This window comes from Cebus imitator, unplaced genomic scaffold, assembly GCF_001604975.1.
Source record: "Cebus imitator isolate Cc_AM_T3 unplaced genomic scaffold, Cebus_imitator-1.0 Scaffold181, whole genome shotgun sequence".
Taxonomy (NCBI): domain Eukaryota; kingdom Metazoa; phylum Chordata; class Mammalia; order Primates; family Cebidae; genus Cebus; species Cebus imitator.
This window is the reverse complement of record NW_016107496.1, coordinates 1180822-1194764: the sequence shown is the minus strand read 5'-3', so window position 1 is coordinate 1194764 and position 13943 is coordinate 1180822. Positions and strand designations below refer to the sequence as shown.

At 53.0% G+C, this 13943-nt stretch overlaps 1 protein-coding gene across 2 annotated transcripts; it reads right to left on the bottom strand.

Annotated features, from left to right (window-relative positions):
• Positions 1-1849: 1849 nt before the first annotated feature.
• Positions 1850-6310, bottom strand: PRPH (peripherin). Of its 2 annotated transcripts, none has more exons than XM_017545753.2 (9): positions 4795-6310; positions 4314-4374; positions 4026-4121; positions 3492-3659; positions 3276-3401; positions 2972-3192; positions 2823-2872; positions 2502-2581; positions 1850-2252 (listed from the first exon to the last, which is right to left on the bottom strand). In XM_017545753.2, the coding sequence occupies exons 1-9, from the start codon at positions 5337-5339 to the stop codon at positions 2187-2189; spliced, it is 1413 nt and encodes a 470-aa protein (XP_017401242.1). In that variant the 5' UTR covers positions 5340-6310; the 3' UTR covers positions 1850-2186. The 2 variants fall into 2 exon arrangements, with proteins under 2 accessions (XP_017401242.1, XP_017401241.1); XM_017545752.2 differs by having other exon boundaries at positions 1850-2255; positions 4795-5594.
• Positions 6311-13943: the final 7633 nt, after the last annotated feature.

Below are 13943 nucleotides of genomic sequence, written 5' to 3'. Positions count from 1 at the left end.
GGATTACAGGCTTGAGTCACCGCGCCCGGCCCGAATATTTTCAATATTATATTAACAGCAACAGTGCTGGAGCAACCTTGACTTGTAGGAAACTATCTGAAGCTTCTATTCAAAAGAGTAACTTTTTTCTCTGTTTTTGTGAAACAATTTTAAACTTATAGAACATTTACAAGAATACACATAGCATTTTTTCTCAACCATTTGAGAGCAAATTAACAATATATTGCCTCAAATATTTCAGTGTGCATTTCTTTTTATTAATTAAAAAAAATTTTTTTTTTGAGAGGGAGTCTTTGTTGCCCAGGCTGGAATGCAGTGGTGTGATCTTGGCTTACCCCACCCTCCACCTCCTGGGTTCAAGTGATTCTCCTGTCTCAGCCTCTTGAGTAGCTGAGATTACAGGCAGCCGCCACCATGCCCAACTAATTTTTGTATTTTTAGTAGAGACAGGGGTTTCACCATGTTGGCCAGGCTGGTCTCGAATTCCTGACCTCAAGTGATCTGCGCCTTGGCTTCCCAAAGTGCTGGGATTACAGGCGTGAGCCACTGAGCCTAGCCCAACTCTGATACATTCTGACCACCTAACCCTCAGGCCCTGGAATGGTTAACTTCAGGTGTCAACTTGACTGGATTGAGAGATGCCTAGAAGGCTGGTGAAGGATTGTTTGTGCATATATCTGTACAGATGTTACAGAGGAGATTGGCTGTGAGGCCTTGAATTGAGAGAAGAAGACACGCCTTCAGCGTGGGTGGGTATCATCCAACTGCTTGGGGTGGGTTTGGACAAACAGGCAGAAGTGGGGGATTTCTCAAACTCCCCCTCCAGAGCAATCTGCTTTTTCTTCTCCTGCTCTTGGACAACAGACTCCAGGTTCTTCAGCTTTTAGACTTTGGGACTTGCACCAGCGGCCTCTCAGGGTTTTTTAGGCCTTTGGCCTCTGACAAGGGGGTTGTACTGTTGGCTTCCCTGGGCTCTGAAGCTTCTGGAGTTGGACTGAGCCATGCTACCAGCTTCTCTGGTTCTCCGGCCTGAAAAGAGCGTATCATGGGATTTTGCCTCTGTGATCATGTGGCCAATTCCCTAATAAATCCCCTTTCATGTATCCAGTTGGTTATGTCTCTCTGAAGAACCTTAATACAGAACCAATTCAAGTTTCACCAGTTTTCTCTGTGATGTCCTTTATAGAAAAAGGATCTAGTCCAGATTCATGTGTTGCATTTAGTTGTCATATCTCTTTAGCCTTCTTCAGTATAAAACAGTTCTTCAGGCTAACGCTCTTTTCGGCCTTAGCCCACCTACACCCAAGTGAATTAAAAATAAAAATTTAAAAAAAAAACAAACCAGTTCTTCATTTTTTACTTTCATAACCTCACATTTTGAGGATTACAGGCCACTTATTTTGTAGAATTTCCCTCTGTTTGGGTTTGTCTGATGTTTTCTTATGATTAGACTCATGGTATAATCTTTGTCAGGACTGTCACAGAAGTTAGGCTGTTTTCTTCCTTCTGCATCCTATCAGGTGGCTCCTGTTTCAATGTGTCCTGTTACTTCGATTATTTGATTCAAGTGGTATCTGCCACTCAGGTGTGGTGGCTTACAACTGTATACACTGCACTTTGGGAGGCTGAGGCAGGAGGATCGCTTGAGCCCAGACTGCAGGTGAGGAACAAAAGCTGAGAATGAATGGATAGAGGTAGAAAACCCAGAAAGGCTTACTGATGCCATAAGAGTGAGAGCCAGAAAAATGACTTGAGACAAAGGGAGAACACCGCCAAGGCAACTGCCAAGGATCCTCCCCTCAGGCACCCCACACACACATCCACAGACACAAATGCACTGGAGAGTTAGTTTTCTCTTGACAGCATTTTATTTGATTAAAACATGAAACTCAGACCCTGGCTCACTCACTTCTCATGGGATCGTGGCTGGAGGAGATTTGTCCTGGGGGAGTCATTGACTTCTTATTGGGACATGAAAGGGAAAGCACATAGGTCACATCAAGTGTCAGGGAAGGGAGAGGCCCAGCAACTGCTGGCCGGGTAGGGCTTGGCCATGAGCCAGGAGAGGGATGCCTGATACCACCTTTTAGACACATGCAGAGGGAGAGGAGACTGATTCAGGAGTGGCCTTAGGGTTTGGGCTTAGCATAGGCCTAGGGCAGAGTCAAGGCCCTGGACCAAGGGGTTCAGTAACTGTGGGCAGAAGACTTGTCCAGCTCACTGCGCTGCTCCTTCTGGGACTCTGTCACCACCTGCTGAGGACAGGGCACATGATCGGCACAAGCCATTCAGCGCCACCCTCCATCCTCCTCCTTTGGCTCATAGAGCCCCACTCCCTGGGTAACCAGCAAAGGCGCCTGTCTATCCATCCACCTCCTCTCTCTCCTTCTCTGCCTCTCCCCAAGAACTACCCACCCCAAGTAAGATCAGGGGCAGCCAGGCTGGGGCTCAGAAACAATATGGGAAATGATGGAGTCCTGGGATTAGGGGACCTGCCTCACCTCCCCATCCCGGGTCTCAATGGTCTTGATCAGAACCGTCTTCCGGCTGTGGCTGTCTTGGGGAGGCTCCACCTCAGGCACTGGAGAAAGTAGGATGAGGGGTACAAGGGGGAAAGCTTGGGAATCTCTCCTCTTAGGCTCCCACTCCCACCCCTGAGGGCAGGGGAGGGGCGGAGTTCGAGGAGTAGGGGCGGGTGCAGGCCAGGACCCAGAAGTTCCGTAGAGAGAATAGATCCCTGAGGTGAGCCAGAGCAGGAGCCCGAGGAGGGCAGAAGTGGACAGGGAGAGGTACAGGCTGCAAGCCAGATGTGGAGGACTCACCAGTCGTTTTTATACTTAAGGAGGCAAAAGAATGGACGGGCACAGAGATCCTGCAGGCGAAGCAACTTGTCAGCGCCCCTGCCCAGGCCCCGCCCTGCCCCGCCCAGTCCTTGCCTCTCCCTGCCCCGCCCTAGCATCCCCGCCCTCACCGGCTCTCCTCGCCCTCAAGCAGCTTGCGGTAGGTGGCGATCTCGATGTCCAGGGCCATCTTGACGTTGAGGAGCTCCTGGTACTCCCGCAGGTGCCGCGCCATCTCCTCCTTTAGCTGTCGCAGCTCCTCCTCGAGCCGCGCAGCGCCCGCCTGGTAGCCCCCAGCCTCCAGGGCGAACTGCTCCTCCAGCTCCCTCAACTGCCTGAGCAGGGCCTCGTTCTGGGGTAGCGGAATGGAAGGGGCCAGTTGAGGAACATTTCATCGTCTGCTCCCCGGGCCCAGGCGCGCAGCTTCGTACTCACCGTGCCGCGCAGCCCGTCCACCTCGCATGTTAGACTCTGGATCTGGCGTCGGGACTCGTTCATCTCCTGCTTGGCCTGGCGCAGGGCCTCGTGGTTCCGGTTGGCAGCGTCGGATAGGTCCGCGTACTGCGAAGTGGGGTAACCCAGGCTTGAGCCGGCTAGGTCGCGCGACACCACCCCATCGCCCTGCCTCGCAGGCCCTCCTGGCGCTCTCACCTTGGACTTGTACCATTCCTCCGCCTCCTGCAGGTTCTTTGCAGCGATGCTCTCGTACTGCGCCCGGATGTCCCTCAGCGCTGCCGTCAGCTCCGGCTTCACCGTGGCTTCCACCTCCACCTGCTGCACCTGCTGGCTCTCCACGCTCACCTGCAGGTCTCGCAGCTCCTACGGCCGTGAGCGGGCAGAGGATGGACAGCGGGACAAATCCACTCGGGCCGCGCAGTTCGCGCGCAGAAAAGAGAAGAAACGCTTGAACGAACAGAAGGAGGCGCCAGGGAAGGCGGGGGGGGGGCACAGCCCTGCGCCCCCTTGGGCACAAGACACGAGGCCCCGTTTCGGAGGTACAGCCCCGCAGCCCGCCGCCAGGTGGCGCAAGGGTGGGAGTCTAACCACCTGTAGACTGGGGTGGAGAGACTGCGTCTAAGCAGCGAACCTCACGGATCCCCAGGGCGATGCCTCCGCTCCGCCCGCCAGCTCCAGCGAGACCACCCCGCAGCCTCAGAAGCCTCCCCTGATACCGGGCCCACCTACCTCCTCGTGCAGCTTCTTGAGGAACTCAATCTCATCCATCAGAGACTCAATCTTGCGCTCTAGTTCCAGGCGGGACAGAGTGGCGTCGTCCACATCCTTCGAGGGGTGGCAGTGGAGGTTCAAGAGAAGTTAGGGACTGTGCAGGCCAAGGAAGAACCGGGCCTTCCCTGCCTGCCTCGGAAGGGGTCTGGTTGCCCCCTCTCCCTGCGCCCACTGATGTCACCTCTGGATACTGAGGTCAGGGGGTAGGGGTGGGGAGGCTGAACTCAAAGTGGGGTTGGGGCTCACCTTGCGGAAGAGCACGAGGTTGTGTTCCGCGTCCTCCCGCTTGCGTGTCTCCTCCTCCAACCTGACGGGAAGCGTGTGCAGAAGCTGAACTGCGGGGTCGCCGCCCAGCTCGCACCCCAGACTGCGCCCCACCCCTCCTGGGATCCGGTCAGAGGCTGTTGCTGCTGCCCAGGACTCTAAATGGAGGGCTGAGGCTGCCTGATGGAATTGCACCACTTTCTCTCTAACGGGCTGGGAGCTGAAAAGGAGGTTCCCTCATTACTAAGGGGAAGCATAGATACCCACTTCTCTCACCTCCCCAGACACTAAGAGCAAAGTGGGAGGCGGGGGCCACTTAGAGCCCACGAGTAAGGATGCTGCCCGCACACACCTGGGTTGGTAAGGAAGGGGATCCACACCCTTGGGCTGCTGATGGAGAGGGGAAGGGAGGGGAGAGAAGAGCAGCCGCCTCGACGGCCGCGGCCCAGCCCTGCCCCCTGACCTCTGCTTGAGCGCTGCCAGGTCCTCCGCCAGCCCGTCGCGCTCCACCTGCACCCGGTCACGCTCGCGGCCCAACAGCTCGAGCTCTCGCCGCAGCTCGCGCAGTTCCTGCTGGCACAACTGGTCCGCGCGCGCCGGCTCCTGGCCCCGGGCTTGGCTCAGCTCGCCTCGCAGGGCCGCGTTTTGCTGCTCCAGAAAACGCACCTTCTCAATGAAGTTGGCGAAGCGGTCATTGAGCTCCTGCAGCTCCTGCTTCTCGTTGCTGCGCGTGGCCAGGAACTCCTGGTTGAGGGCCTCGGCCATGGAGAAGTCGAGGCGCTCAGAGGGCAGGCGCAGGAGGGCGCCCGCTCCCGCCCGGGGGCCACGGAAGCTGCCCAGGCGCACCGAGGAGCTTGGGGACGCGGAGCCCAGCAGGCGGCTGCTGGAGAAGCGGGAGCTGGACGAGTAGGAGAAGGCCCCGGGGGATAGCGAGGGCGGTGGCCCGAAGGTGCGGCGGTATGAGGTGGAGCTGAAGCCGGCCCGGAGGCCCGCGGGGTGGTGGCTCATTGCGGCCGAGGATGGGCAGTCTCCGTTCGCTGAGCTAGGCCGGGGGCTGGGAAGGAGCCGCAGACCGCTGCGAGGCGGCTTTATAGCCCTGCGGTCTCTGGGGGGGCACGGGCAGCTCCTCCCACTGGCCTGATGGCCCGCTGGAGGGGGGTTGTGTGGGGAGGGGGATGCCCCACCCCTGCGGAGCAGCAGGAGCGCCTTCCCCTCCCTTCCCTGGTTGCAGGCCTCTGCCCACTTGATTGCCCCCTGTTGCCGCTGCGGTGGGGGTCACTACCTCCCAACAGGCACTCAAAGCTAGAACCTAGGGCGGGAGGGCCTGATTTGAACTAGGGTCCCTGGAAATTGCGGGGTAGGAGGACCGGAAGTGAAAGGGCAGGCTTCTAGCACAGAAGTAGGGAGGCCAGCTGGAGGGAGAGCTGCCCTGGCTTAGGCACCATAGCTGGTGCCTTGACTTGCCCCCTGAAAGCCCCAGCCTCTGTTTTCACCTGCTGTCAGCTATCCCTCCTTTACCACACCCAGAGAGGAATAGGAGGCAGGAGCTCAGAGGCAGGGTGGGCTGGGAAAGAGCTACTCTCCCTAATCCCCAGGGCCCTGTGAAGGGCTGGTGCTTGGCGCCAGCTCTGTTGCTAATGGACTGACCAGCCCCCTCCCCCTCTTCTGAACACGGCCCAGCAGAGGTTGTCTGCTGATGTTTCAGCCTTAAAGACACAGCCCCCAAACCTAGACCTTCCCCTCAACGAGCCCCAGTGAGGTGGGTACATCATAGGCGGATGAGTGTGGCTGGACCCAGCTCTGGTTCCCACTTGGGAGGGTCTGCCCTATGCCAGAGGCTGGGCTGAGTGGGCCTCTTGTATTCGGTCCAGATTTACTGGATTCTCCCTCCCCCCAACCCCACACCAACTGCTGCTCAGTCATGGGCTTTACGGGAACCAGAGTGATTCCTGAGGTGGGAAGGGGAGGGGGCTGAGGGGTGGATGGATTGGTAGGAGCCAGTTTCCAGTATTGATGAGTTGCAGGTACCAGGGATAGGTGGGGCTGGATGGGGAAGAGATGGAGAAAGAGAAGGTGCCCCCCCCCCAGCAGTCTGAAAGAGAGAGAAGGCCCCAGAACAGGTCCACAAACCTGTGCACACAAACGGATGCATACACATAGCCTTGTATACCTATGTGCACACATGTTACATATACACAAATACACAATCTCACACCCCACCATACCCTCCCCTACCCCAGAGTTATTGGGAAGGCTGATATCTGGCCTTTGTATGTCAAACAGCTTCCAGAATGCAAGCACAGGCTGCCCAGGAGTAGACAGAGGCAGCTCAGATGGTCTGCAGGAGCCGCGTTGCGGAGGTCTGCTGGGTTTGCCAGGAACCATAGGGCTTGGGCTGCTGCTGCTCCGGGGACTCCAGCACTCTCCTAGAGAGGGTCTGCCTCAGATAGGACCTCAGGACAAGAGAGTGTGTCTGGGAAGCAGGTTTGAGGCTCCAGGCTGGATCTCTGGCTGGGGGTGAGGAGGGCTGCTCCCTGGCTGGCCAGCTCCTCAGTATTTCAGGGCAGTGGCCCCCTCCCCCCTTTGTCTGTCCTCTGAGAAGGGCCAGGGCCAACGCCCTGCTCTGGTCCCTACCGCCTTCATCTCCTCTCCAGGCCCCTCCTTCCTTCCGGGCCATTAGTCTCTCCCTGCACAGCTGCCAGTTCCTTCTCCTTGATGGGTCTGGTTTGGTTGCCAGGGGAGTGGGAAGCGGGAGGGAGGGAGAGATGGGACAGTACGCATAAATGAGAGCTTGGCCTCCCCTAACTCCTGGGAATGGGGAGGAGTAGGGCCCCACCTGGGATAGGGCTGGAAGGCTTGGCGGATGTGAGGAGGGGGCTAGGAAAGCCTTGGTGCTTTCTGCCGCAGCCCCGGGCATTAAGCCCCATCCATCCCGGACTCAGCCCCACCCTCCAGGAGCAGGGAGCCTGCGCTGCACAGGGAGAGGCGGGCAAGGCCTGAGGAGGACCAGCTCAGGCCCTGTCTACAGGGAGCTGGTGGGGGATCCAGGCCTCTGAGAGTAGAGGCTGTTGGGGCTGGGCTGGTCCTGGGGAGTTCCAGTTGGAGTTCCTGTCCCCACACTGCTTAAGCAGTCCCTGGGCCACCTACATGCCTCAGTGGGGAGGGGACAGAGGGCTGCCACAGCAGGGTTCTGGAGCTGTGGATCGGGCCTGGTGGGGAACTGCAAGACAGAAGAGGCTCCTCCCCTCACGCAGAAGGAGCAGGCCAGAGACTCCCCGCATAGCAAAGGTAGGCAAAGAGTCTGGGTTAAGAGCCAGGCTCTGGCATCCAACCGCCACACTTCCCATCTGATCCACCACTCTCTGTTGTAGAATTTTTTTTTTTTTTTTTTTGACGAGTTTTGCTTTTTTTTCCCAGGCTGGAGTGCAATGGCATGATCTTGGCTCACTGCAACCTCCGCCTCCTGGGTTCAGGCAATTCTCCTGCCTCAGCCTCCTGAGTAGCTGGGATTACAGGCACGCGCCACCATGCCCAGCTAATTTTTTGTATTTTTAGTAGAGATGGGGTTTCACCATGTTAACCAGGATGGTCTCGATCTCTTGACCTGGTGATCCACCCACCTTGGCCTCCCAAAGTGCTGGGATTACAGGCATGAGCCACCGAGCCCAGCCCCTCTGTTGTAGAATTTAGGCGCATTGCTCCGTCCCTTCACGTCCCTCAGGAAAAGGGAGATAAAAAGGTAGCTTCTACCTCATAGTGTTGTTGGAAAGACTAAGGGAATAAATAAATACATGTGAAGTGCTTAGGACACACATCTTAAAGCCTGAAGCCGGTTTTATTATTACTATTGTTATTATTAACCTCTGGAGTGATACTGTCAGCCCCAAGAGCAGCGAGGATCTGGGCTTCTTTTGATCTGTGCCCCAGGTGGCTGAGAGCAGTGATGGACCCAAGGCAGAAGAAGCCGAGTCCTCTGTGGCCTCATCCTCTCCTGGTGGACCGGGACCTGCAGATAGCGCAGGTTCCATCATGGCTGCTCAACTTAATTAGCTGTGTGCTTTGGGTTTTCTGAGTGACTTAACCTCTGTTCACCCCATTTTCTTTATACACAGATGGGGATGCTAATAACAGTACTTACCAAAAAAAAAAAATAATAATAATAGTACTTACCTCATGGTGTGGGAGGATTAAACGAGTTACCCTCCGTGAAGCACTTAGTGTTTGGCACCTAGTACGTGCTGCAGAAGTATTTGCCAGTATTCTCATTGCCCCTCCTTCTCCTGCCTCCCTTGACTGTTCTGATGAAGGCTGGAAGAGAAACGACGATTATATGTGTTCAGGGGTTTGCAGGGAAGGTGAGCCATGACATTTAGGTTACTGGCAAGAGTGCTGTTAAATGCCAAGCCATAGACTCAAAGCTGGATTAGGAGGGCATGTAGGCAAGACATGGGAGAGTAAAGAGATCCGTGGCTGGCCAAAGAACGGTGATAGCACAAAGATATGCCAGCTGGGTGCGGTGGTTCATGCCTATAATCCCAGCACATTGGGAGGCTGAGGTGGGCAAATCACGAAGTCAGGAGATCGAGACCATCCTGTCTAACATGTCTGGTGAAACCCTGTCTCTACTAACATGTCTGGTGAAACCTTGTCTCTACTAAAAATACAGAAAATTAGCTGGCTGTGGTGCCACACACCTGTAGTCCCAGTTACTCGGGAGGCTGAGGCAGGAGAATTGCTTGAACCCAGAAGGTAGAGGTTACAGTGAGCCGAGATCCCACCACTGCACTCCAGCCTGGGTGACAGAGCAAGACTCCCTCTCAAAAAAACAAACAAACCAAAAAAACTTGCAACTGTCAGCTGGGGTCTCCTTGCCTCTCAAGGTCTAGGATTGGCCCAAACCTCCACTCCAGGCCAGGCAAGGTTACTCACACCTGTAATCCTGGCACTTTGGGAGGCCAAGGTGAGCAGATTGCTTGATCCTAGAAGTTCAAGACCAGCCCGGGCAACATGACGAAACCCCATCTCTACAAAACATACACAGAAATTAGCCAGGCATGGTGGCATGCACCTGTAGTCCCAGTTGCTTGGGAGACTGAGGTGGGGGTATCACCTGAGCCCAGGAGGTCAAGGCTGCTGTCAGCCGTGACTGCACCACTGGACTCCAGACACAGTGACCAGGTGAGACCCTGTCTCTAAATAAATAACCAAAATAAAATTTAAAAAAGCTTCAGGCTTTTTTCCACTCCACATCCTGAGTGAAGTCCAATGTCCTCTCCAGGATTCCTTTGCCTTCCCAGCTTTATTTATTTTATTTTTATTTTTGAGATGGGATCTCTGTCACCCACATTGGAATGCAGTGGCACAATCTCAGCTCACTGCAACATCCGCCTCCCAGGCTCAAACTCTCCTCCTGCCTCAGTCCCGGAATCGAGCACACCACCACCCCTGGCTGATTTTTTGTATTTTTGGTAGAGATGGGGTTTCAGCATGTTGCCCAGGCTGATCTCAAACCACTGAGCTCAGGCAATCCACCCACCTCGGCCTCCCAAAGTGCTGGATTATAGGTGTGAGCCATTGTGCACGGCCTCAGCTTTTTGTTTGTTTGTTTTCTTTTTTTTTTTTTTTTTGAGACTGAGTCTCACTCCATCCCCAGGCTGGAGTGCAGTGGCACGCTCTTGGCTCACTGTAATCTCCACCTCCCGGGTTCAAGGAATTCCCCAGCCTCAGCTTCCTGAGTAGCTGGGACTACAGGCTGGCACCACCATACCTGGCAAATTTTTTGTATTTTAGTAGAGACAGGGTTTCAACATGTTGGCCAGGATGGTCTCAATCACTGGCCTTGTGGTCCACCTGCCTCAGCCTCCAAAAGTGCTGGGATTACAGGCATGAGCCACCGCACCCAGCCTCCAGCTTTATTTTTGTCCCTGGCTCCAAGTCCCTGCTGCCCCTGAATTGCCTGACTTTATAGTTGCTCTTGTGATGTCCCAGATGTGGAACTCAGCACTGTTCCGTGGTTCCTGTGGTCCCATTTCCCCATCACTTAGGTAGGACCCAAGGTTCAGAGGGACCAAGTTGCTTGTCTGTACTTGCACTGTGAGCTAGTGGTGGTTTTCTCTCTGAGAGGGCACATCCTGGTTGATCAGGCCCTGGGTGGCCCTGCTGGCATTCTGTGTTCTGTGCCTGCGGGACCCAAGGTGAGCCTCAGCTGGAAGGGATCCAGCACCCACTTTTGAAGGTAGACTCTCCCAGCCCAGGTTGGCTGCAGGGTCCCCACTGACAGAGTGGCTTGACCAGAGTAGAACTCCTTCCCATTATCTCCACTGTTCCCAGTTAGGGAGCACTGTGGGCATCTCTGCCCACTCATCGCTTCTCTCACTGTATCACGTAATAGTGGCCACCCCTTGTTATGTCTAATACATTTAATCACTCCTACTCCTCACAGTAACCCTGTGACATAGGTACTATTACTATTCCCACTTCACAGTTGAAGAAACTGAGGCACAGAGAGATTAAACAATTTGCCTAAGGTCCCACAGCTTATAACTAGTAATCTGTTTATATCTCTGACTCTGACTCCCCGCTCTCTGACAATATGATCTTGGGGCAGCGATCAGATCTTACTCATCTTTTTTTTCCGTGGTATCTGGGGAGGGACCTAGGTCAACCATATGTGTGTGAAGCACCTGAAAAATCTCGTTTTGTGGCCCCTAAAATAAAGTGAGGTGTGTTGCTGCCACCTTCTGGTCAGAAGTCAGAATGACATGCTGACAGGTTCAGCCTGCATCTACGTTGAGTTCAAAACTCAAGGATCCAGGAACACTGGAATTTGGGAAATACTTCAAAATTTATTGTGACCTCTTTTTGTTGTTTGTTTAAAGATGATATTTATCCAAGGGGATGTAAAATAGAGTCAGAGAAGCACTGGTATTAGGAGTTTGGAGCCCCTATTCCATTCTTCCTCTGGGTTCTAGGAGCCTCCTCTGTTCCTCCAGAAGCCAAAAGACAGGGCAGGAAGACAAAATCTTTCCTCAACTGCCTGCCATTCTCTGCTATGCCCACAATCTCCAGTTCCACCCTCTCTGTAAAATCATATCTCCATCTGCCTGCCTGAACTTTCAGCCAGCCACTCCTCAGCTGGAGAATGGGAAAGAAAGGGCTGTGCCAGCGAGCCACACTCGGAGGGCAGATGCTCAGTGACCTGAGCAGCTGCCCGAGGGTCACTCAGGCCGTGGAAAGGCAGACTCCTGGGTCCCACCCAGATCTTCCAAATCTTTAAAACGTGCATTTTGATAAATGCCCTAACGATTTTTAAGTATTCCTGGATTAAGATACTTTTCTTTAAATTGTCCACCTTTTACTCCATTTTATTTTGAAAAACAATCAAACCCAGGACGACATTGAGAGAATGCTGCTATGAACACCAGTGTACCCGTCTCTTGGATTTACCAGTTATCACTATTTTGCCACAATTCCTCTGGCAGTGTCAGAAGTCATCGTATTTAATCTCTGAATACTTTAGCATGTATTGCCAAGAATAAAGACATTTTCCTCCATAACCACAGTAGGATTAGCCCACTAAAGACATTTAACATTAATCTGCCTTTGTTTTATTCATGTAAAAAAATTTTTGGCCCAGCACAGTGGCTCACGTCAGTAATCCCCAGCACTTTGGGAGGCCAAGGTGGGTGGATCACGAGGTCAGGAGTTCAAGACCAGCCTGGGCAAGATGATGAAACCCTGTCTCTACTAAAAATACAAAATTTAGCCTGGCATGGTGGTGGATGCCTGTCATCCCAGCTACTTTATTCTGGAGGCTGAAGCAGAGAATTGCTTGAACCCGGCAGGTGGAGGTTGCGGTGAGCTGAGATCATACCACTGCACTCCAGCCTCAGTGACAGGGCAAGAGTCCATCTCAAAAAAAAAAAAAAAAATTTAAACTAACAAAAAAGAAATTTAACATCGATAAAACGATATTATCTAATACACAGCCCATATTCAAATTCCCTCAATTGCCCCAATAACATTCTTTGTAGCTATTTCCATGCAATCTAGGATTTGAAAATCATGAATTGTATTCAGTCATCACCTGAGCAGAGGGGTAAGGCTGGGATGAGCTTGGCATGTTTGAGGAATTAGAGAAAGGTCAGTGAGGCTGGCACAAGGCAGATTAGAGAAGAGAGTGGGAAAGGTGAGATTAGAGGCATGGGAAGGAGTCACAGATCACAGAACTTTTAAAATCAGAGTAAATAGCTGATTTTAAATGCAATGAAAATCCATTGGAGGATTTGAAACAGGGAATGACTTAATCTGATTTATGATTTTAAAAGGTCAATCTGAAGACAATTTCAGAGTTGTGACATTCTATAAGACAACTATTCCTAGACTCTTTAAAAAGTTAATGTTAGGCCGGGCGCGGTGGCTCACGCCTGTAATCCCAGCACTTTGGGAGGCCGAGGCGGGTGGATCACGAGGTCAAGAGATCGAGACCATCCTGGTCAACATGGTGAAACCCCGTCTCTACTAAAAATACAAAAAATTAGCTGGGCATGGTGGTGCGTGCCTGTAATCCCAGCTACTCAGGAGGCTGAGGCGGGAGAATCGCCTGAACCCAGGAGGCGGAGGTTGCGGTGAGCCGAGATCGTGCCATTGCACTCCAGCCTGGGTAACAAGAGCGAAACTCCGTCTCAAAAAAAAAAAAAAAAAAAAGTTAATGTCGGCCTGGCGCTGTGGCTCATGCCTGTAATCCTAGCACTTTGGGAGGCTGAGGTGAACAGATCATTTGAGATCAGGAGTTGGAGAACAGCCTGACCAACATGGTGAAACCTCATCTATATTAAAAATATGAAAAAATTAGTCAGGTGTGGTGAGGGGGGCGGGGTACACCTGTAATCCCGGCTTCTTTGGAGGCTGAGACAGGAGAATTGCTTGAACCCAGGAGGCAGAGGTTGCAGCAAGCCAAGATTGCACAACTGCACTCCAGCCTGAGCAACAGAACGAGATTCCGTCTCAAAAAAAAAAAAAAATTAATGTCAAGGGCAGGTGCCTGTAATCCCAGAACTTGGGAGGCCAAAGCAGGTGGATTACCTGAGGTCAGGAGTTTGAGAGCAGCCTGGCCAACATGGCGAAACCCTGTCTCCACTAAAAATATGAAAAAGTTAATGTCAAGAAAAGAAAACTGGAAAAAAGGAATCCTCCTAACTCATCATCCAGAGTAGCTGGGACTGTAGGTGCATACCACAGTGCCGGGGCAATTTTTAAATTTTGTGTAGAGACAGGGTCTCACTATGTTGCCAGGCTGATCTTGAATTCCTAGCCTCCAGCAATCCTCCCTCCTCAGCCTCACAAAGTGCTGGGATTACAGCGAAAGCCACCATGCCTGGTCACTGTTTCTTTTTATTTATGGTTTGAGTTTGGCAAAGGCACGGGGGAAGACTGGAAGGAAAAAGCAGATCTGTTTTGTGGACCAGGAACTGCAGGTGGAATAAGGCAACATACAAGGAAGGGAAGAGGGGACAGGATCTTCACTCACCCAAGGCAAGGCTTGCACTGGCACAGGAGTTCTGCAAATTCAAAAGGGCCTTAATTTTGTTTTTCTTTTTTTTTTTTTTTTTT